The 25,753-nt window shown below is 36.9% G+C and overlaps 1 protein-coding gene across 6 annotated transcripts in view; it reads left to right on the top strand.

The window, feature by feature from the left end:
- grin2db (glutamate receptor, ionotropic, N-methyl D-aspartate 2D, b) overlaps positions 1–25,753 on the top strand; it is a 295,775-nt gene that overhangs the window by 212,738 nt on the left and 57,284 nt on the right. For all 6 annotated transcript variants that reach the window (XR_015511125.1, XM_087286723.1, XM_087286724.2 and 3 more), the window contains 2 exons: positions 15,932–16,137; positions 21,742–21,910. Coding sequence is in view for 5 of the 6 variants with exons in the window: in XM_087286723.1 (XP_087142849.1) it covers positions 15,932–16,137; positions 21,742–21,910 (375 nt within the window). In the remaining variant the exon portion in view is untranslated. The remainder of the gene's footprint in view (positions 1–15,931; positions 16,138–21,741; positions 21,911–25,753) is intronic.

Below are 25,753 nucleotides of genomic sequence, written 5' to 3'. Positions count from 1 at the left end.
TAACTCAATTAATTTATCGATTACCAAAAAAAATTCAAAAAAATACGTTACGCATATGCATTTTAAGTAATTTTTAAGTTATTTCTCTCAAGGACATTTTAATGCTCCAATTATTGCCCTTATAACATCACTTCAGTGCTGCATGGAAAATACACTGTTGATCAACTTCACAGTTTTAATTAATTTTCATTCTCACAACTAAAACACAAGACTTTATTTAAGTTCAACCAGCAGCACAAAAATAAAATATCACAAGGTGATAAACCAGTTGAATAATATATTCAGAAAGAAAAAAAAAATAAAACTAAAGTTGCCTCAGCACAATAGAAATTGTTGTATTTATCCCTTAAACATTCCTTCACAGCTTGAGTTAGAAACTAGAAACTAGGAACAAGATAACAAACACAAAACTTCTATAAAATAAATAAATGAAAGTAATCTGAATTATCATTCAGAATCAATTTGGTGAAACTTGAAACTGCTGTTATAGACAACCATAAATTTTATGCATTTTAAACAAAAGAAAACAAAACATGAATGCTGAAAATGTACATGAAATCGATGAGCAATTTTCAAACTAACCAACGTAGTACTTCAACACCTTATGAAAATTAAGCTGTATATATGCAAAGTGCAAAATCTGCTGTTGTTTAACATCTATAAAATTATGTAAAACAATAAAAAAATAAATCACAGCATTTTTTCTGAACAACACTTTACAATTAAATAACGTTTTCTGAACTATAACGGAAATGTGTCACTGTGCCTACTAAACTAATCAATTTTGTTAAACAGATAACAAATGTGTGTTTAGTTATTTGAAACAACAAGCATAGTAGTATTAGCGGGGCTCGAAATTGCAACTGATTTGATCGCATATGCGCCCAAAATTTTATCTATGCTACCTCAATACATATTTGGGAGCATTTGTGCGACTGCATAAAATTGGTGCCGTGCGACCAGTTTTCACTGCTAAATGTTAACAGCACACGCAGATTTAGGAGACATTCACGCAGAACGCATCTTAGCACCTGAGACGCCAAACGCAGTGCTCATGAATAGTTTAAAACAGTTGTCATGTCAACTTGCGGCAGTAAACAAAGCACGCAATGCTTGCCCCGCCTTCAAGCTCTTCTGATTGGGCCACTGCTCTAGCACTGAATGCGAACGGATTGGTTATTATCAGCTTTCAATCACTCAGTCGATGCCTTTCTTTAGATGCACCGAATAGAAAAAAAAATGTTTAAAAAAAGCACTGAAGAGGAGAGAATGAAAACATCACTGATAGATTTAGTTTTAGAAAACACCTAAAGTTACAAATAATGACACCTGAAAAAAACGGTATTGCTAATAAGATGACGGATGCAAATAATAATCTTTTATGTCAGTCAATATTATCTGTGCAATATTACACAGCACCCATGAGAACAGCAAAGTTATTATTGTTAACCAAGTTTCATCCATGTCAAGCAGTGAGTGCAGGGCCGGTGGGCGCATGCAGATGTCGTTTTGTTTTTTTGTTAGATTTTTTAGGGTTAATTTCAAATGCAGTAAATCGGTTATTATAACATTAAAACTTGTAGAAACGGTGCTTGGGTGCGACTACATTTTGGCTGGTGCTCCTAACTTTTTAAAGTTAAGAGCAACAGTTCTGCCAAGCAAAAAGGTTAATTTCGAGCCCTGATTAGTAATAGTAATTAATAATAATATTGTTAATAGTCTCTCTGCCTCTCTCGCGCATACACTCAGTCTACCTTTTGTGCATTTGGTCTCTCTCGCGAGCACACTTGGCCTCTCTTGAGTGCAACCAGTCTCTCCTGTGTGCATACTTGGTGTACCTCACGCTCAGTCGGTCTCTGCTTTTGCTTTGTCCAGTCTGGCGCCTCATACACTATGCGTCTTCTTTTCGGTGGTTGTAGGGCTGCACGATTAATCGAAAAAAGATCATGATCCCAAATCGACCCAACACAAAATCTTAATTCAGCTTTTCTACGATTCAGCTAATTATATTACAAGGTAAGGAGTGAAGTGTAAAGGCTGCCGCTCAAGTCTTCACAGCAACAGGGACACCTTCAAATGGCATTAAAAGTGTCACACACTGCATTTATAAGGTATAACTCACCCAGAAATATAATTTATGTCTAGATGTAATGATGTATTCGCTGCCGCAAAATCACACGTGAGCTGACTGCAAGCTGTTTGTTTACTTCCGAGAACGCACGCGTGCACGCCAATGACGGCAGTTATTGAGCCGCACTCAGAAGTGAAAGTAAAACCTGCGCGCACATCATATAAATGATCATAACGCATTTACAGTTATCTTTACAAGCATTTTATATGTTTTTTTTCTGTCATAGCTAACACATAGTGTTGTGCATGAAAATAAATGTTTACTGTGTCAGTATAACTACTCTAGCCTATATAATGTTGAATATAACACAAGTGGGAATCTGTCTCATTTTACCAGTGAAAACAAATGGTCTAATAATGTTATCAATGACAAATGACAAGCATATGTCTCAAACATAATAAATCAACTTTATAATATAATTGTTGTATTCTGATGTCATCACTTTACTGTGAATTAACAATCAGGACATAATGAAAGTCTGTTCATGTCCACCATAATGACAATACACAATTTTGCATTTTAAGCAATAGTAGAGCTAAACATAGGCCTAATATTATTAGTGTTATTTTACCATATGTTTGAGAATTAACAATAATAATAGCCTACTAATATTAACCTTTATTTTACATTTACAGAATCGTGAGAAAATCATGATCTTGCTTTGAAGCAAAATAAATAAATAAATAAATAAATAAAAAATAAAATAAAAAAATAGCCAGAATCATGCAGCCCTAGGTGGTTTGTTGGCATCCACCAATTCCACAATGCGTCGCTAGACAGCTAGACAGCAGCCAAAATTAATTAATTTACCAAGTAACAGACAAATGCATCATACTGTAATGATAACGGAGTTACTATATTTAAAAAGTTATGCATTACACCGGGGGTTCTCAAACTTTTTCACTTTAGAAAATGTATTATATTTTCTCTAAAATGTTTGTATGAAATGCTCATATATATAATTAGTTGTGTCTTCTAATATTTTCTATTATCAGCATTTTATTTAAAATATATAATTTTATATATAACTTATAGAATATTATATATAGTACTTATTATATATATATATATATATATATATATATATATATATATATATATATATATATATATATATATATATATATATATATATATATATATTATAAAACTATGTTTTTTTTTTAAACTTTGAAGAGAACCACTGGTCAACAGGGAGACTGCAAAAGACCAGCTTTAAACTGGGCTGACTGAACATCTTCTACTAAATATCTACTATTCAAGAATATACAGACAAATGTAAAATACAGTAAAAAATCTGTTGACACGCCTCGATTTGATGGTGGTTGAGTTTGCAGCTGGATAATATTAGGAGATTGCTGACAGGAACAGTGAACAGTCCGCCAGAGCATACCTGAAGCTCATATGCAAGTTTATTTTACATTCTATTGCAGAAACACCATTGAGCGTCGCTAGATCCACCTGTATGGCCATGCGTCCGTTATAAAACACTTACAGGACATTTATTTGAACAATTATGTGGATGTATTAAATAGTTCACACAAAAATGCACAAAGAGAGACTTTCACTTTTACTTCACACATAGTTTGTGAATGAATAGACTTGCGTGTACTAGTTGCAGATTTTGAGGCTGTCATTGCGCCCAGTTTGAAGTATATAACTCAAGTGCTACGTTGCTAGTCTTTTGAAATATAGGAAATATAACTCTAGTAAATCTAGCCTTGATACAACCTGACTGTCAAGGGCACAGGATCTTGCAAAAAGATACAAATGAGAGGGTGCTATTTAGATAATTAGCTGACAATTTATCAAGACGTATAATAGTTATAAAAAGCTAAAAATAGCTATGAGTTTTATGTGGGAGAAACAGACTTAAAGTATTTCTGTGATGTTAAATAATTTCAATTCAAATTTAAGTTTGGCACATTAAAATTGGTTATGCACAAGAGCACCAATGACTATGATTTTCAAATCTGGTGTGATCTCTTGATGTCTGTTTACAGTCAATGCTTTAATTGAAAAACTGCTGTGTTTTATTATTTCCCATACAAAATAATCATAAAACAAGGATGAAATTTCAGCATTAGCAATAGCATCTTAAGAGAGACATGTCAAACACCAGAGAGCATTTAATTGACCTTGCGATTTTATGTGAAATTAAAGAATAAGGTGATGTCAAAACAATTGATCACCAGAATTGACAAACCTAAAGCTTTAAATGTTTATATCTTCAAAATGCAAATCTTGTCTCTTCTTTTTAGCGCACTAGCTCATTGATAACCTTAACCCTTCTGTTGTGTTGAGTCACAAAATATAGGTTTAAATGATTTTTCTGATTCTTGGGGGAAATTCTATGTTGCCAGCCTTTTAGATTTGCTGCCTTTATTTGATCACGTAATGGCACACTCTATATAAAACAGTGGCATTTTGTCGTTTTTGAAAGTGAACAGTATAACTCCTAAAAAGCCATCAAACGGTGCAACAGTCTGTTAAGGGTTGCATAGTGCTTGTTCTGGCTTTGGCGCCTGTGTCTCATTTGCAGATATGTTCTAGAGAAAATAATGTTAGCGATGTCTGCATGCTTTTATACTTCAGAGTCACGCAGTCTTTGTGATTCTCATAAAATATTTAATGGGCCGCCATAATGTACATTTAAAGGCCTTCCATGCTGACTATAGGAGGTTTTCGATTTCCATTTGTTTTAGGAAGGCACTCCATTAAAACGTCTTTGTCTTCGCTCCATTTTGTCTCAGGTTCTCTTAAAGGTGAAGTGCTTTGAAATGGCTATTTTTATTCAGTGTTTAATATAATCTCATTTGAAGCAAGAAGACAGGGCTGGATTTACACTACCTGACAAAAGTCTTGTCGCCTATCCAAGTTTTAGGAACAACAAATAATGACTTCTAGGTGATCATTTGATATCATAAGTGGCTGATATGAAAAGCAAAGGCCTCTAAAGTTTGCTTATTATACCAAAATAAAATATCATCATGCCTTGATTTTTAATAATTTAATAATAATTAATCATTTTAATAGGTCTGACTTTGCTTAGACAAAAGTCTTGTAACTTAACCGAAAAATAATGTACAGTATAGATTATATGGTAAAGAAAATGTCTTGCAGGACTCCCATAATGTTCATGTCTGATGACTGGGCTGGCCAATCCTGGAGCACCTTGACTTTTTTTGCTTTCAGAAACTTTGAAGTAGAAGCTGAATTATTAAAAGAATGTGCCCTCTCCTGTGGTTTGTAATGTAATGGGCAGCACAAATGTCTTGATACCTTAGGCTTTTGATGTTGCCATCCACTCTGCAGATTTCTTGTAGCCCCCATATTGAATGTAACCCCAAACCATCATTTTTCCTTCACAAAACCTGACTGATTTCTGTGAGAATCATGGGTCCATGAGGGTTTCTATGGGTTTTCTGATCGGGATGTAGTTCATCGGTAAAATCTTCCGCCACTTTTCCAAATGACCAACTAGAAATCAATTTATTATTTGTTGCTCTTACAGCTGGGATCGATGACAAGACTTTTGTCAGGTAGTGTAGAATAACCCCTTCCTCTTTTCAAAAACAAATCACATTTAGTCTACAGTATATAACATCTCTGCAGTTCAGAGTTATTGAGGTCAAGACGCATCAGACATATGATTGGAACAGTTCACTATAGTAGTCCTGAGTCACTGTTTCTCCACTTCAAAATATAGCTTTCCATATAATTCAAATGGGTCAGATATGATTTGTGGTGCATGCCAACTTGTGTATATGTTCCATAGGCTTTGCATAGAGAGGTGCTTTACATGTTTCAAAATTATTTAAAATCATGGTTTTCAAATCAACAAAGCTTGGCTACCATTTATTATTTGTTTTATATTTGCAAGTTTTTAGGCAAACCCTCAGTTTGCTGTGATTAAATTACAAATTACAGCATTGGCGTCTTGAAGAGTACATATCAAACACTAGAGAGCTTTTTGGCCCGGTACTGTATGAGTCGGTACAGGTCACCTTTATCAGGCTTGCATTTCCTCTGCCTAAATGGTACCAAGGGTACCCTTTTGGTCGGCGTAGTGTACAATAGAAAGTTTCAGTCAACGTCATTTTCGCTCAAGAAAATGTTAAAGTAAAGCTGTACGGGCCGTTCACATATCATATGAGAAGCACTTCTCACAAAACAGATGCTTTATACACATAAATACTTGTGTATAAAAGTTTATTATTAACTTTTCTATGAACATAATTTAATTATAACTGCAGATCTATGACAGTGCAAAATAGTCTACTGTAACGTCTGCAATTATATAAAATAAATAAATAAAATAAATGCAACATATATAAACTCATGCAGCCTCTTACAGTCTCCCATATATTACCAATTACAGAACAACTACTCACAGCATACATTTAGTCCGTATTTGGGTTCAAAAACAACACACAACATGTAGCCCACAGTCAGTGCAAACCTCTCATTTGTATATTTAATCTTCACCAGCACATGTAAACTCTGTTAAAAAGTAATTCTGTCATTTCAAGTTCATAATATTCCAAAAGGCAATGATAAACATAGCAGTTTGTTAATTATTCAGGTTGCTGAAACAATTTGCTCCTTTGTTTTGTCGGTCTTCTCCTTTGTTTTTTTGCGCTTTCACATTTGTCTGTTTTTGAAATTATCAGATGTCCAAAGCACTTCAATAATCACTCACACGTTATTATCATCAGCTCAAGAAGTTTGTTATTGCAAATATAGGTGCGTGGTGAGTGCATGCGAGCTCCCTGGAGAAAATGAAACCGCTCGCACTTTTAGACGACCTCGTAAAACTACAAAAGGACTACAAAAACTACAAAAATTTAGTTTTTTTGGCTTTGGCTGTACATCAAGACAACGACAAGGTTTGTTAGAGCTTGGGTCAACCATGGCTTGTTATTATATGTATATAGTATAACAATATAATGTCTTGGCTGTGTTTTCAAAATTGGCGGTTGCTTTGATTTCATTTTACTGCTTGTGTATGCATGAGTGATGCTTCTCTGTTAACCATTAGTGTTCAGCTGCGCGCCTAGTTCCACCTTTTGGTACCCTTTAGTCCTGCTAGGCACCCTTTGTAAAGGGTAACCCAAGAGTGGTATGATACGATTTGCTTTTAGGTACCTTTTGACAGTGGAAACGGCCATAAAAGCGTACCGAACCTGTGTGCTTTTTTGTGAATGTTATGAGAAACTGAAGAATGAGGTGATGTAAAAAAAAATGATCACCAGAATTGACATACCTAAAGCTTTTAATGTTTCTGTCTTCAAAATGTGAATCTTGTCACTGTTTTGTAGTATACTCACTTATAGAACTTTGACCCTCCTGTTGACTTATGGGTCAAAAATAACCAATGCACTATTTTAACAAACAAAAAATGTTTTCATCTTGAAATATTGTGACTTTTTCTAAATTAACTTTGTCTTTTATCGGTTGAGTTTGTTACCATTCAGACACATCGCTTATATCCGTGCTGCTGTGTTCGCCTATATTTAAAATCCTCCAGATAACCGGCAGGTCTAATGGTTGGAATAGACAGGGAAGGAGACCTGCTGCACCATTATTCACTGTGTCTGCATGCAGACCCGGGGATTGAGGAGGAGAGAAGTCCTCCTCATTTATAGTGTTTATATAAATGAGATTATCTTTATGAGGATATAACAAATTGTGGTTATGTGTATATGAAATGCATGCTGTTTATTTCCTTGCATTTTAAATTTGTAAACTATAAAATCATGGGTCTCTTCACGGTTTGTGTCTAATTTTGTGAGGCAACTAACAATAGTTGTTTCCTCCCCTCTTTTTCTTCTGCTCTGCCGGCCAGGCCCAATCCTCCATCTTCTCACAGAGCTCCACACCCATCTTGGAGAATTTAAAAAAAATTCTTAGGTAGACTTGAACCGAAAAAGGTTTTTTTTATAGCCTTTAAATATATGTACTGATTTCTAAAAAACTTTCATTTTGATTTTACAGGGACCTCATACAGTGTTCTTAGTAACTCAAAGTAGACAAAACATGCTCGATTCGACTTCCAGACGCCGTCAAGCACAAGGCAGTTCATGTGACGTTTTTGTTTCCCACATGTAGCGTTAAGCAGACTAACTGCTACAGTGCTTTTGATCCTATTTGTCCACACTGTTGTCATAAATCGATATATACCGAGGGCAGACGTTTAAGAAATGAAATGCCACGCACCTTTCTGGAAACCCTCTTTGTACCTGTCAGGATGTGTCCATGTGTGTTTATGCTGTGTAAATCTGCTAGTGAATTTGTAAGGATCGCGCCCGGGTAAGAGCGCCTCGTTTCATCCTCCTCTCATAGGGACGTTCACAGGGACGGGGGTGTCATGGCAGCGTGTTTGTGTTTCACCCTGTGAAAGTATTATCCGTTCCCGGGGGAGACAGTGTTTGATCAGGCCTCTGCTCTACCTCTGCCTGCATGAGGCTCTGCCCCCTCAGCTTGGGCCCAGATCTTTGCTACTCCGGCTCTTTGTTATTCACCGCAGGATCTCTGGTTCTCCACACATGCTACGGCACTCCTATTTCGGTCGTTTTGTCGGCCCACATTCCGACGTCGAGAAGAGTTAAGACGTCTGGCTGCCGCTGACACGGAGAACCCGGCTCATTTTGGAAGTGGGAGAGCGCAAATTCAGGAGGGAGAGGAGAAAGATCAGAGAAGAGAGACCCAACAGCACGTTCAAACACATTAAAGAGTATTATAAGGACATGACACTAAACACTGCGCGTCATTAGCATTTCTATCCCTCAAGCAGCGGCAAGAAAGCCACTCGGATCCCACACAGTCCTGGTTGTGCTACTTTGTGACACGCCATGCATATTTTATGAAGCTGTTCAGACATCCTTAATACAAGACGGTGTCACCTGTTGAGATGTGTGGCTGGATCTCTTTCCGCGGCGGAGGATTCTGGGCTGACGCTGTCTGTCAGATGCAGACACGAGCCGGCAAACTCAACAATCCCTTTTTGCTCCCTTCTCAGAGAAAATGGATCTTGGGTTAACAGACTGTAAATGGTGGATGTTTAAAAATGGTGAAAAGAGAGAGGGAGAGAGAGGAGGGAGACAAATGGACAGTCAAACTGACCCAAGCAGACAGATTGATGAACGGAGAATGAGACGGGGATCAGGTGAACTGATGTGGCCAAATCGGCTTTTTCTAATTTCCAACGATCCGCCCCGGATGCGTTTGATTTCTGAGCCTTTTGTAGTGGCACAGCCTCAGTTACAGAGCAGTAAGAACTGGGGATAACTAGCCCAATGAGACCAGCGCTTGCAGGAATCCGCATGCTGACTGCTGCCATTTCCTGCTCTATTCCTTTCAATTAGACGCTTCAGCCCTGATCCGGTGCTAATATGCAAAGTCTAGCTTCTAGCTGCCAGCGGTTGGCTGATATCATACTCGTGTACATACACGGCGTATGAGAAGTATATTTATTCTTCGCCCGCCGCCGAGACTTTGGATGAGTTTTTTAAGAGCTGAACATCTTTCGCTCGATCTGAATGGCTCTCGAGGGCTGCTTTGGTGCTGATAGCTGCCACTCTCTGCTGGTGTATCGGGGAAAAGTCCTGCGGCTCAATGCTGCAAACAAAGTTTGAGTTTTGGGACTGGGACAAGACAGTAATACAGTATGTGAAATGTGTGCTGCTTTTAAACTGCTGTGAGGATGTTGTGTCCTATAGGAATAGCTCTGAAGATGGAACATTTTTGCTTTTTTTTTTTTACTCATCCCAAACTTGTATGTTATTTTCCACAAACAAATATTTTTATTTTTTTATTTTTTATTTTTTTTACCAAAATAATCTCAGGGCGTCAGGATTTGAAATGAAATAAAAGCACAGAGTTGATGCACATACAACCCTTTTGACATTTGGTGTTTGGCTCAGATATTTGATGTCGTGATAGTCTGGCATTTGGTTATGAGCAGCTCGAGGCTTAAATTTCAGTTTGAAAGTCATATAGAATACATTGATGGCTTTTTTCACATGACTTTTTGGTCATTTTGTTATGTGAATTTTGTGGTTTATGAAAATAATAACTAATGGCATTAGGGTGAGTAAATAATGACAAAAAAGGGGTAAAATCTCTCTGATGCTCTGTATCACAGCACTTCTGTGATTGCTGTTTAGTGTCTGCTTATGATAAATTGCTTGGGTTGTAGCATTTCTCATTTATGTTTTGCTTTGGATAAAAGGCTTCCAAATTAGTTTTGCAACAACTTTTTTGTGACCATGAAGTGCTTAGAGCTGCATTTTTTACAGTGTATGAGGTAGAATGTATATTCTTCTAAAAGAATATATATATACAGTTGAAGTCAGAATGATTAGCCCCCTTAAATTATTAGCCCCCCTGTTTATTTTTTCCCCACTTTCTGTTCAGCGGAGAAAAGATTTTTTCTTCAACACATTTCTAATGATTCATTCATTCATTCATTCATTTTCTTGTCAGCTTAGTCCCTTTATTAATCCGGGGTCGCCACAGCGGAGTGAATCGCCAATTTATCTAGCAAGTTTTTACGCAGTGGATGCCCTTCCAGCCACAACCCACACACATCCACACACAAATTCACACACACACACTCATACACTACGGACAATTCAGCCTACCCAATTCACCTGTACCACATGTCTTTGGAATGTGGGGGAAACCGGAGCACCCGGAGGATGCTCATTAATAACTCATTTCTAATAACGGATTTATTTTATTTTTGCTATGATGACAGTAAATAAAATTTTACTAGATATTGTTGAGGACACTTCTATACAGCTTAAATTGACATTTAAAGGCTTAACAAGGTTAATTAAGTTAACAATAATAATAATAATAATAATATTAATAATAATAAATAATTATTGTTATTAATGATGATGATAACAACAACAACAACAACAATAGTAATAATAATAATAATAATAATAATAATAATAATAATAATAATAATAATATTAATAATAATAATAATAATTTACCAAATTAAACATATGACAATTGGAATATTGCTTAATTACGTAAAGCATTTTTTTGACAGCTATTATATTTCAGCTATTATACTTTTTTATGTTAAACATTGTGTATTTGTATGTTGATACATACAGTTCTACAGGTCCTAGTGTTCTGTATATGGATTATGAGCTCAGTTATACCATCAAAGCCCTATTTGACACATTTTACCCCTTCTATGTTTTTTCTCAGGCTCGTAACCTTTTCCTCCGTGGCCCGTCACTTAGCTAAAAATCTGTCTTTTTTTCTGTGAAGAGAGAAATCCACTCATTCCCCAGTGAGTAAAAAGGGCACAGGACTGTTTTCAGAAAGCCCTCAGCCATAAGCTCACAGAAGAACATGGAGGAGATAGTCTTTCATTTTTCACTATCCTTCCACACCTTACAGGCTTAACCTGAGTAAGGAAAGCCATTCCTGCCTGTAATCCAGCTTCAGTCATTTCTGTAGAATAACCGAAAACTGTTGAAAAGACCTTTTATTTCATGAAATATTGATTTAGGAACTGGAATCATAATAAAAAGCGGTCATGTTTAAACATTTAAGTCATTATAAGTACAGCCTATTAAAGTACCCATGAAATAAAAGAAAAAAAGCTTCTTTTGTGTGTTAGTATCAACGTGTTATTATTAAACATGTAATTTTCTTTTTCTTTACATCTTGATAGTTCTGTTTTCTTTAAGTGGTCAAATGTATGTATATGTATTTTTCATGATCAATGAAAAGTGATAGACCAAAACAAACATTGTCCCAGTGAACATTATGATAGGTATGGTACGAACATCATGGTAGGCTGTCCTACCTGCATGGCAAAATATATATTTGTACATTCTGTGATGATGTACATTCCCACAATAGACATAATGAAAATGTAATCAGTAAAGCAACCACAAAACATTTCTTTTAAAGGTCCTGTGCTTTAAGATGTGCATTTTTATTCGATCCTTGACGTAACCCTTAACCGAAAAATGAAAACAAGGCAGGATAGAGTAGCTCCTCCCCTTAAAAAAACAGCCAATTGCACTTTTTTATTTATTTATTTTATTTTTTTTTTATTTTTTATTACAGCTCTGCCAGTGAAAGTGGTTGAGCTGATCACATTAAATAAATTGCAAATGAGATCTGTGAAGGGAACGGGGCATGTCAGATACTAGAAAGAAGGTGATGTAAAACAAAATTGTTGAACAATTTAAGCGGCAGTGACAAGCTACACTAGCTTGTAGATATCCTTAAAACTAACAGACTGACACTAACATCTGATTTGTTAAATTTTATTTCATGGGACTTTTAAAAGTGACTCATGCATGAGAAAGAATAAGGTTATCTGACTCTCTGACGTTTAAGGTTCTGGCTTGGCTGTTCATGTTCTTGTGTTTTGGAGGAGGTGTGGCTTTGCAGAGTGATTATGCAGGGAGGGCATGATATTTGGCTTTCAATGTTAGCTTGCTATTGCTAAACTCTCCAAAACCGCCTGCCCCATCTTTAAGCATATTTATATGCTAGTGTTCTTCAAAACAGTGTCAAAATTGACATTCAGAAAAAGTAAGCATTCAAAATGTACAGTTTCTGATTTCTGCTAGTAAGAAACAATGATTTTAATGACTTAAAAGAGTACTTCAGCTTCTCATCTGTCTCTGTTATCCAAAAAATCCCACCAGTACATGTTGATCAATCGGTTATTAATTTAAATGTAACTGAGCATTTGAACTGAGGGTTCAGCTAAAGACTTGCATATATAAGAAAATAATAAACGATTACATAATTTAGATATTACAAAATCCTTTCGATTGGAATGAATGTTGAGTTGTTTTGTGTTATTGTCAAGTAAACTATTGCAGCGTATATACACAGTCTGCTCCACACTAGATAGATGGCAGCACTGAGCAGATCAAATGCATGATCTTATCAGTCAGCAGAGACTGCAAAACATATTAGATCCATTTGAATTGTACTCTTAATGTTGTAATGTTGTATTTTAAAGAAAATAAATAGTTTGACAGACTCAGCTTTGCTATTACAGTGGCTGTCATCAGTGAGCTGTGATTAAAGCACAATGCTATTGGCTATTTTTCAATGGGAAGGGTGACAAGATATGTCTCTCCCCAGTTTAACGTTGCCATTGAAAATACATCAACTAAGGACATGTTCACAAGTGCACAGTTATTATCACAGAGTAGCTCCTCCCCTTAAAAAAAACAGCCAATCACACTTTTTATTTATTTATTTATTTATTTATTTATTTATTTTATTTTTTTTTTTTTTATTACAGCTCTGCCAGTGAGAGTGGTTGAGCTGAAGCGCATTAAATAAATTGCAAATGAGATCTGTGAAGGGGATGGGGCATGTCAGATAATAGAAAGGAGGTGATGTGAAACAAAATTGTTGAACAAATTAAGCGGCAGTGACAAACTACACTAGCTCATAGATATCCTTAAAACCAACAGACTGACACTAACATTTCTGATTTTGGAAAGCAAAATTCTTTGGCTATTTTTCAATGGGAAGGGTGACAAGATATGTCACTCCCCAGTTTAATGTTGCCATTGAGAATACATGTTCACAAGTGCACAGTTATTTTTGAGTTTTCATGCCTTTTTTAAAAAATCTGTCCACATGCAAAAACGCAATGTGATGCACTGTCAATGACATTCCGAATCAACAGGTGGTGATGATAACCTTAGTCTGGGGTCACACCAAATGCAAAATTAGGTATTTGAGTAAGTAGACCTGTCATGATAAAGAATTTTTGTTGTGCAATATATGTCTCAGACATTGTTGCCATAAACGATTAGAATTATTCATTAATGGCGATTATTGTCATTTTGAGATCATTATGTGCCACTGATTATAATGCACTATTATATTGCAAATACTTTTAAACTCTTTTAAGGGACAAAATACTTTCATCCTTAAGGTTATTAGGTTCAGTAAACTGATGCTAAAACAGTAAATGTCCTATTATGTATTCTATTTAATGTCCTATTAAGTTAATGTCGAATTATAAACATTGACACTGGTGAGGTAGAATGTCCTTGTAAAATGCTTTTACTGTTATTTGCGAATTTGGAACACCAAAACTTATTGAGGTCATGTCCAAGTATTACATATATAGATAGATATATTGATTATTGTGACAGGCCTATGAGTGAGTAAATTTCATACAAAGTCAATGCAAACATGGAGGAGTGGCAAGTTATTATCATGCATTGCGAATGGCACAGAATGCGAGACATGATTGCTGCAGACATACAGAATTCACCTTAATCGCATGAATCGCACAAATTCAGTAATTTAATTTAAGCAGAAAATTCTTATCAGGTAAAAAATATCCTGCAAGTAAACAAGAGCAAGTAAAGTGGCGAACGTCAGGTGAACCCAAAATTAGAATAAAGCCTTGTTAAGCCTCATTCACACTACAAGTAACTCGTAGCGGCAAAGCGACATTTCAACGGGGAGCGAGCAACTTCTGGCGACCTCTGTATACTCGAGGGACAGTGACTGTTGGCAACCTGGTGGCCGTGTCGAACGATGCGACAAATTTGAGTATCCTTGAATGTCATGCAAATGTAAAGCGACTTTCTTGAGTGACAGCCACTAGGAGCACCAGTAGAGCTCACGAGATCATCTCTCAGCTCGCTCAGAGGCTGGTTGTATTCATGCTGTATATACCTACACAGACCTGAGTTTGCAGCAGGTTGCAACCCAGAGCAACAGGCAGCTACAAAGTCATTGCAAGTTTGAATGAGGCATTAGCCAATCAGAAAGGAGAAAATGGTGTGTACGCTGAAGTCATGAGGCAAAAACTAATTTAAGGGTGCTTTCACACCTACACTTTTGTTTCGGAACGTATCTCGTTTGCCCAGTTAGCGCGGTTCGTTTAGCATATGTGAACAGGGCAATCGTGCTCTGTTTCGCGCCAAAGTAATCGCTCCAAGATCGCTTGAATGAGGTGGTCTCGGCTCGATTGAAACGAACCCTGGAGCGGTTCGATTGCAGTGAGAAAGCGATCCGATCCGAGCGCGGTTATATCACAGTGTTTTATGGATATGTAATAGGCTTACGGCAATATGAAGAGAGAATTATGAGTAGAGCGGGAAGTTTCGCGAGTCTCCGAATGCCCGCAAACGAGTGATGATCTCACGGTAATCTCGCGTCTCCCTCCCGGTCATCAAATAGACATCGTCGTGCACCCTTCTTCTCACCCCTCCCCACCGCGTCTCTCCACAGACACGTCTCGCGCGCACCCTGTCAATCACCACCAAACCACCACCTCTCCTGACAGCTTAGCGGGATGCTGCAAAATAAACCCTGACACTCTGACTAATGTAAGGAGAGTTCACTCACACGTGACTTGTTTTAGCTCTTTTGGTCCGATTAGAAACTTTGTAGTGTGAAAGCGAACCGCTCCAAGAGCAAAGAGCAACAATGTAACAATTGTAATCTCTGTTTCGGAACAACTGAATCGATTCACTGGTGTGAAAGCACCCTTAGTGACCACACAGCCACATTGTAATAAAAAAAACACCACACCCTTTTCAGAAAGTTTCGGTTTCAGTCACCTGATATTGTGTGTTTGTGTGGACGAACGGCCAAACCATGTAGAAAAAAAAAGCAGTTTTAAAAATACCCGTACTTGTGTGGACGGGGCCAAAATTTGCATTTCAAGATACTTATGGGAAAGTTTATATATGATATCACATATTATGTAGTGGCCACGTCTCTGCATCTCTGACCCTTGACGGTGTGTGTTCTGTGTGCTTTCAGGTAGGATGGTGGGAAAACGGGGTGTTGCGTCTGAGGTATCCTGCGTGGTCTCGCTATGGCCCATTCTTGCAGCCGCCCGATGATGCCCAGCACCTGAGGGTCGTGACCCTGGAGGAGAGGCCCTTCGTTATCGTGGAGCTTGCAGACGCTGCCTCTGGAACCTGCATCAGGGACTCTGTGCCATGCAGACGGCCTCTCAATGCCAGGTGAGCACTGATCACACCGCAGCCTATATCATTTATCATGACCGCTTTATATGGGGGGATAGACACATTCTGTGTATTGTTCTGCTGAGTCCCAGGAAACCTGTGTTAAGTGGAAAATTGAAAGAAATGCAGGTGGAGTAATTCAATGAATTAGCACTTGCAATCCGTCATTTTTAGTGGTTATTGATTTCATGCCAAATTTCAGTAATTTCAGTTTTATTTCATACTTTGTGTTCTACACTCTGCTAAATACAGCATCTACAGTGTATGTATGTATGTATGTATGTAAATGTGTGTGTGTGTGTGTGTGTGTGTGTTATTATTATTATTTTTTTATTATTGTTATTATTATTATTATTATTATTATTAGTAGTAGTAGTAGTAGTAGTAGTAGTAGTAGTAGTTGTAATAGTAGTAGTCGTATAAAATGTATCTATTTTATCTAGTTTTAAAAGATACACTACTGGTCAAATGTCAAAACAGTAAGACTTTTAATAGTTTTTTTGTCTCTTTTCTTGAAAAATATCCAAGTATTTGATCCAAAGTACAGCAAAAACAGCAACATTTAGAAAAATATAACTGTTTTCTGAAAATAAATAGTTTTTTTTATTTTAATAGATTTTAAGATATAATAATTCCTGTAATTTCGAAGTAGATTTTTAGCATCATTAATCCTGTTGCATGATTTGCTGTTCACAAAAGGTTTATTTATTTATTTATTTATTTATTTATTTATTTTTTTATAGTTGAGAATTTTGCATCAATCATTGATAAATAGAAAAATCTGAAGGTCAGCATTTATTTAAAGAAAAGAGCTTTTGTAGCATAATACACCATACCACTTAAAAGCTTGGAGTCACTACCTTTTTTAACTTTTATTTTGCAAGGATAATATATTAATTGATTAAAATGATGAAAAAGACATTTATAATTAAACATAAATATCTATATTTCAGATCGATGCAATTCTTTTAATTGTTCATACGGAAAATTGACTAAATGTTTGCAACATTATAAAGCAACTCCAAATCAGTCTATCAGAAGGATTTCTGAAGTCTCATGTGCCTGGAGTAATGATGTTCAAAATTCAACTTTGAAGTCACAGGAATGAAGAACATTTAAAATATTTTTAAATAAAACAAATTGTTACTTTTTTATTATTTTGCTGTATTTTGGTTCAAATTAATACAGGCTTGGTGAGCAAAAGACACTTCTTAAAAATACTATTGTAAAATGTTTTATATACTGTGGGTACAGAAAGTATTCATACCCACTTGTTTTTTTTTTTTACTCTTTGTTACTCTAAAACTCACTTAAGTTTTTTTCTCTCTTAATAATGTACACACACCACCCAGTTTATGGTCTTGAGCACTGGAGAAGGTTTTCATCTAGGATATCCCTGTACTTGGCCACATTCATCTTCTTCTCAATTGCAACCAGTTGTCCTGTCCTTGCAGCTGAAAAACACCCTCACAGAATGATGCTGCTTCCACCATGCTTTACTGTTGGGACTGTATTGTTACTGTATATTCTCCACACATACCACTTAGAATTAAGGCCACAAGGTTCTATCTTGGTCTCATCAAACCAAAGAATCTTATTTCTCACCATCTTGGAGTATTTCACGTGTTTTTTAGCAAACTCCATGATGACTTTTATGTGTACCGACTGGTGGAGGGATGCAAAGATGATTAATGGTTCTACATTATTCTCCCATCTCTCAGATGCATCTCTGGAGCTTAGCCACAGTGATCTTTGGGTTCTTTTTTATCTCGCTTACCAAAGCTCTTCTCCCCCGATAGCTCAGTTTGGCTAGACGACCAGCTCAAGGAAGGGTTCTCACCCAAATGGCTTTCATTTAAGGATTATGGAGACCACTGTGCTCTTAGGAACCTTAAGTGCAGCAGAATGGTTTTTGGAACATTGGCCAGATCTGTGCCTTGCCACCATTCTGTCTCTGAGCTCTTAGGGCAGTTCCTTTGACCTCATGATTCTCATTTGCTCTGACATGCATTGTGAACTGTAAGGTCTTATTGACTGGTGTGTGGCTTTCCTAATCAAGTCTAATCATTATAATCTAACACAGCTGGAAATGTAAGATTAAGATGTAAAACCGTCTCAAGGATGATCAGAAGAAATGGACAGTTCCTCAGTTAAATATATGTTTTAATAAATCCGCAAATATGTCAACAGTTCTGTGTTTTTCAGTCAAGGTGTTGTGTGAAGATTAATGAGAAAGAGAAAAACTTAATTGTTTCAAATAGCTGCAATATAAGAATGAAAATTTTAAGGGAGTTTAAATACACTTAGTCATTTAGCAGACACTTTCCGTAGCAACTGTATAAATAATTGAGTGTAAAAAACAAAAAGAAGACAAGAAAAAGTTATATACATATATTCATTGTATTTCATCATATACTGTACAGTATTCTACATCGCCAGCATGCAACAAGGACACTATAAAATAATCCATTACTCAGTCTTGCCAATAAAGTAGATTGAATTTTACACTGGAGCTGTAAAACAGCTTTTTTCCCCCTTCTTGTTTCAGAGAATTTAGTTCATTTGTCACATTCTTTCAATTTTGTCTTTATCTCTGTGTCTTTCACATTTTTTCCCCAAGATATCACTAGGAAGTTCTAGAGGCTATACTCACCTATTTTAGCTTTGCAATCGATCACTGCGCTCTGGTTCTGACTGTGCCTTGTGGCGATCTCTGCTCATACTTAGCCATCATGTTGCTGTCAGTCTGCTTGAGCTCTAGCCATGTACATGCGTCTCTGTGGATCCGGCTTCACTGCCTCCACACCAGTTATATGGGCATCCCTGTTTCGCCTCATTATAGCCCTTTTTACTTCAAGCACAAAAAAAAAAAATGTTTTTGTCTTTTGGTAACGCTATTTGTCATGTTTTTAGTATATGAATATGTAAATGTGAATAAAGAAATGTAAATAATTTGAATAAATTTAATCCAACCTTATTCAATAAAAAAGCAATTAAAATGACAATTTTTTTGAAATTAGCATGAATATATTTTTAAAATATGATTTATTTCTGTGATTAAACGGAATCTCCTGCATCACCTCTTTTAAAGGGATACTTCTTACAAAAGAGACATTTTGAAGAATGTTGGAAGCTGTCACCCACTGAATTCCAAAAGTATTTATTTATTTTTCTATTATGAAAGTCAATGGGTACCAGCTATCAGCATTCTTCAAAATATCAATCTTTTTTTTTTTCAACAGAAAAAAAGAAACCCATAATTGTTTGAAATCACAGGAGGGTAAGATAATGTTCATTTTGGGGTGAACCGTCGATTTAAGTAGTTAGAGAGTTTGACTTGTAATAAAAAAATGGTTGCAGCTTCGAATCCTGGTCTTTGCAGAAATTGAAAATGGGGGAATGAATAAAACCAGCTGAGGTGCCGTTGAGCAAGGCACCTAATCCCTAACTCTAATCTCTAGCTTCTCGGGTGCTGAAAGTAATAGGTGCCACATGTGCGATGGGTCATGTGTATGATAGTTCAAAAGCAGAGGACCAATTTTAAGCACGAGTAACCATACTTTATAAATGTAATATAAATTACGTTTATAAATATAGTCAGTGCTAGTAAACTGATAAAATGTTAAAATATTTATTATATGTATTGTTACACCGCTGTCTCGAATACTCGATTCTGATTTGTCAGTCACAACGCTCCAAGGTATGTTAATCCAAGATAACAACCTAAATAACACTGTCTCGTCATGGAACTTCTAATCACCTTGACCATCAACGAATACGTTCACATTCACATGCTTACATTCACATTCATCTGTATGTTATGGATGTCCTGATCCGATCACTAGATCAAATATTGGGCACAATCAAGCGGTTTTAGACTCAATCGGCATTGGATATACATTATACATTATATACATATTCACATTAGTTTTTAACCCATCTATAGTTATGCGGTGGCACAGAGTTAGACCTCTGACTTGACTTCACACGGAAACAGCAACACGTGCAGCATGACATCACTTTGTTGCATAGACGCTATTGGATAAATGCCAGCAAAGTAGAACACGGTAGCAGCTTGAAGCGGACAGAGCGAGTATGTCTGTGGTCTGGAGGTATTATAAAGTTGAAGATGACATCATTGCCAACATTGTGAGATATGTACACTTGGCATTGCAAAAGGTGGAAAGGAAAAGGCTACAAACAAACGTAGAACCTCGATTTAAAAATGCCATCTCGCCACTATTTCACAGAGAAAGCTCTGCCAGCCCTTTATAAGAAGATTTCTGACAAACTACATGTGCTGTTATAAGATGTACCCCATGTTTCTTCACCACAGACATACTGTATGGAGTTTGTTCGTAGCTCCCATTTCTCCTACTTTTACTGTTTTAAAAAAAAAAATAAGTGAAAAGAGAAGAGAACCCAGTCCAGGAGACTCGAAACAAGCAGGATTCCTTTATTGAGACGTGTTGGTTAATCTGCAGTCATACAGCGTCTTTAAGATGTCCATGTGTCTGCAAGAGCCTACTAGAGGTCCGCAGTCTGCAAGTTCTTTCACAAGTCTCTCACAAGTCTCACACAAGTCTGAATTAGTCTGAATTGAGACAAAGATTTCATGTCTATATTGTGTTATTAGGAGGAGGGGATATGGCTAAACAAAGCATGCAAATTAAGAGTTGGAGTCAGCATGGCATAGGTGTTAAAAAACGGCCCAGCTACTGACCACACAAGTTAATCAACATAGGGTTTCTGTAGCATAAAAACAGTAGATTAGATAGATTATTGTTCATTTGGAATTAGTTGATAGAAATTTATATTTCCACACTACTAAACCTTACCGCGCAATGGATTGAATTCTAGATCTGTTTCTTCACTCTTCTTTATTCTTTTTTATGTATTATAAAAGTATCAGATAGGGTTTTGATATTGGAAGATACAATCAAATGACTCTGACTCAGACTCGAGGGCAAAAAAAAAACCTGATCGGGACATTCCTAATGTATATGTTTGTCTGAAATGAAGTGAATGAAAAGTAATGTGTAGGATAGTATATGCTTAATTTAGCCAGTTTCAATTATGTCAGCTTTGCGTTTTTGACTGTTTGGCACCATCTTGTGACTGAATAATGTGCAGGTTAGTGTATGCACCATCAGCTCCATTCAGCTGTATTTACTTTTGTCAGCTTGCATTTAATGAAAAGCTCAGAATGACTCAGAACAATGTGTTGTGTCTGTTTTTTTATGTTTAATGGCAAGCAACTGTGTAATAAGCAGGATAAAGTACATCCAGAATGGTTGTTTTTGCAGAATAAAGCCCTTCAGTCTTAGTCAACAGCCCTCCACTTTGTTTTGGGCCATCGGTAAGCCTGCCAAGCTTTATTCTGCGATAACAACCTCCTGGATGTACTTTATCCCTAACTTATTGATCATATAAATCCAGCCTTGGTGAGCAGAAGATACTGCTTTCAAACACAAAATAAAAACACTTTGACTGGTAGGGAGTTGTGTTCCAAATGCATTAACTAATACATTTGATATAAAATTCTGGTAAACGTGCTGGATTTGTGATATTTAATTTCTTCCTTTGTTTCTCTGACCACAGTGCTCTTCAGGAAGGGGTGGCCCCGGTGAAGCAGTGCTGCAAGGGTTTCTGCATCGACATCCTCAAGCGCCTGGCCAGAATTGTAGGCTTCACCTATGACCTCTACCTGGTGACCAACGGCAAGCACGGGAAGAAGATTGACGGGGTTTGGAACGGGATGGTGGGAGAGGTGAGGGTAGCGTCTTTCTCCTACTTTAAAGCAGCTGAGCTTGTTGTATTTCCATCAGCGTCTCTCCTCCTTCATGCCCTGTCAGCGATATCAGAGAAGACTTCACTCGCATATGGAAATACAGGCATTAGGTGGAGAGACGACTACAGATTAAAGCCGAGGCTGCGATTCCCTTTAGTATTAGCGCTCATGATGATCAAATAAGGGGATTATGGGATAGATGAGGTCATGGTGCAGTGCGGTATAGAAACAGTGTGCGTGTGTGACGTGTGGTTTTTGTATGTATGAGGAGGGATGCAAGCGAGCCCTGGTGAGAATGTCTTATTCAGGGTTTTTACCTCTAGGGCAGGGGGGGCTTCAAGCCAAACACTTTCAAATATAAAATCTATGTTATTTTCATGGTTAGGAATTGCTAGCTTGTTACAAAACTATATGCAGATTTAGATTTTATTTTTTAATTGTTATATACAATCTATCTATCTATCTATCTATCTATCTATCTATCTATCTATCTATCTATCTATCTATCTATCTATCTATCTATCTATCTATCTATCTATCTATCTATCTATCTATCTATCTATCTATCTATCTATCTATCTATCTATCTATCTATCTATCTATAAATGCACTTTTTTTTTTTTTTTACTTTTCATCTGCACTAGGCCCACGGCAACTTCCTTCTATGCTGTTTCCTTAACTTGCAAGTATTAATTTTACAAATTATATAGATCCTTAAGAACTGTTTGCTTCTCACGCTCTATGAAGAGTGTCATTCTTGACTTTTCCGGTGCACTCGGTCAGAAGACAATCGCCTGTGATATCATGTCATTTTGTTTTTGATTGGCAGGATGATGTAGGCCTATAGTTATAATAATATTTGTACAATATAGTTAAAGTGATATTTATACATGATCAAACTAGTGTGCAAATTTCCAAGCAAAACTTGAAAAAATTTGTTTTAAATTTGGTTTGTAGTTCAGGCCCAAATAAATATTTGTTGGTGTTTTTAATCGTTTAAAGGGCACGTAGTTTACCCCCTTTTTAAGATTTAATATTAATTTCATGGTTCTTCTGAATGTGCCAGTTTAGGTTCAGTTCAAAACACAGTTCAGATGTTTTTATTATAATGTGTTAAAAAGTGTCATTTTGGGGGCGTGTACACAGCTCGCTGTATTAGGGGTGTGTTGCTTCACATGAAAATTAGTTTTGGCTTCCCGCCCAACGTAACAAGGGGGCGGAGCCTAGAGCTCCCCCGCTCTGTGTTTGGCAACAGACGGGCAGACAGAGAGAAGCAACATGAGTGAGAGGACAAGCATTCAGCCATACATGTACAACTCGGACACAGACCGAGCAGAAAGTACAAAATCATTTGTGTCTTTGTAAAACTTTTACAGCCAACTGTGTGCTAGTTTAATGTTCCGAGCTTGTACACCGAGTCTAATAACCATGCACACTGAATCAACTTTGACTGAGGCACCGATTGCGCCGCTCAGTGCCGTGACACGGCACACCAGACACGCACATTTGGATGTTATTTAAAATGAAACTATTCAGATGGTGCTCTGTGGCGCAGCAGAAATATGAAGTGTCCCGAATCGTGGCTGGGCGCCACGGACAGCCGCCAACTTGAAGTACCGTTGTGTGTACCCAGATAGAAACCTATGTTTAGAATTCTAAAATACATGGCGCAGCGTGGCAGGACGCTGAGTGTCGCCAAGCGGCACTTCTAATATGCAACCTGTAGGCAAGTTTGTTATTTTATACCCAATGGAGGGACACGCACGTGTCCAGCGCGTCTCTGAAGTCTGAAGCAGCAGAGCACCCGAGTCTGTGAAGCTTTTCACGCACAAAGAACCGGGCCGCTGAGGTAAAGTCTTATATGTGGGAAGTGCTGGTGTTGAATTGGCTATCACACTGGATGAACAACGATATGCAATGACCGAATTGTAACGTAAACGTTTTAAATGAGGCTCGAATGGTGTGCGGTTTGTCGCCATTCAGTGCGTTTCTTAGCAGAGTATACAAAACAATGTAACTTAAACATCGCGAGACGTGAAGTAAATAAACCAGTAGAGATGTGCCGTTGTTGATCGCGTCAGCGTGTGCTACCGACACAATAGATTTCTATCGTAACAGACCATAACTTAGTGTGAAGAGCATGTTAAATCTTGAAGGGACTTTGCTAGCAAGCAGTGTTGTGATCATGTGGGCTTTGCATGCTGGCTCTGGACGCTTTTGGATAGAATAGCTGTAACTGGGTTTAGAGTGTATCGGACTGCTTATATTGGAGATTTTTAACGCAGTCTGATATAATTGCTTTGCACTAATATTGGACAAATTTCCGATATCAATATCAGATCGGGACATCCCTAATCAAAAGTACACATTTGCAAACCTAACTTACCTAAAGTTACGAACAAGATTTCCAATTAGAATGATCGTTTGGTTAATGTTGATCTTTTGTTGAGCCCAATGAGGTTTACATCTAAAAATAGAGCCCGTGTGTTCGTTAGTGACATCGCTTTGACTCTCATGCTGTAAATGGCAGACGTGAAACAACAAACTGAGGATATGGTGATGCATGCCTGTCAATAAATATTGGTGGGTGGGGGGACCGCACTCCTATGTCAAGTTGCAGTCGGTCTGAAAACCGCTCCAGTTGGTCCACCGTTTTTATATTGTCAAATTTAAAGAAAAGGACTGTGTGTTTATATCACCCCAATATGATGGTCTATACCCTATATCTACACACATGTCTGTCCAAACAGCTTGAAAAGTTGTTTTTCACAATAGGTGCCCTTTAAATTATTTGATTGAAGATATAAAAGTCAGTGTATATTATCGATTTCATTTAACCCTCTTGTCGTGTTCACATCCCGACTAACCATCCCACCCAACGTAACAAGGGGGCGGAGCCAAGAGCTCCCCCGCTCTGTGTTTGGCAACAGACGGGCAGACAGAGAGAAGCAACATGATTCAGCCATACATGTACAATTCGGACAGAGACAGAGCAGAGAGTACAAAATCATTTGTGTCTTTGTAAAACTTTTACAGCCAACTGTGTGCTAGTATAATGTTCTGATGGTTAGTGGTCTGTTTTAACTGCTCTTAAATTGGAAAAAAAACATTTCTCACCACCAAATTTTTATTCAACTTCCTTTAGCTGTGAACAGTGTCTCAAAGAAGTGTTTAACGTGAATTTATAGAATTAGACATAAAATAACTGCAGTAAAAATACAAATAGGCACTGAAAATGTTTAGAAAATGAACAATAGATGACAGAAATCATAATACTTTGTTCCATTAACAATAGTCAGCTCGCTAAAATAAATATCACAGGGTCTGACCAAAGAAATTGTAATTTTAATCTATCTGAATGATTTATCGACCAGCAATGCACAAGCAAAATTGTATGTTTCCTGTGTATTGAGTGCTTGAAATTTTATTCAGTCCTTCAATTGGACTATATTACTTACGTAGGGAATATGGACTGAGGGTATAGACGATGAGGATAGACTTAAAACTAGCACTAGTTATACTTTTGTCATTTTGGCTGAGATGCTAATTTTCTGACCCAATAAAATAATTGCTCTTGTTAGATCCAGAGATTGGCTAAAGGAAGATTGGCAGAAAGAAAGAAAGAAAGAAAGAAAGAAAGAAAGAAAGAAAGAAAGAAAGAAAGAAAGAAAGAAAGAAAGAAAGAAAGAAAGAAAGAAAGAAAGAAAGAAAGAAAGAAAGAAAGAAAGAAAGAAAGAAATGTTATTGTTTTTATTTTTAAAAATATAACTACAAACTGCAAAATTTATCATTATTATTGCAATTTAAAATAACATTTCTATT

Source organism: Danio rerio, chromosome 16 (genome assembly GCF_052040795.2).
Source record: "Danio rerio strain M-AB ecotype USA chromosome 16, GRCz13ab, whole genome shotgun sequence".
NCBI classification, from domain to species: Eukaryota; Metazoa; Chordata; class Actinopteri; order Cypriniformes; family Danionidae; genus Danio; species Danio rerio.
Note: the sequence above shows the minus strand (reverse complement) of the source record. Positions and strands in the feature narration are given on the sequence as shown.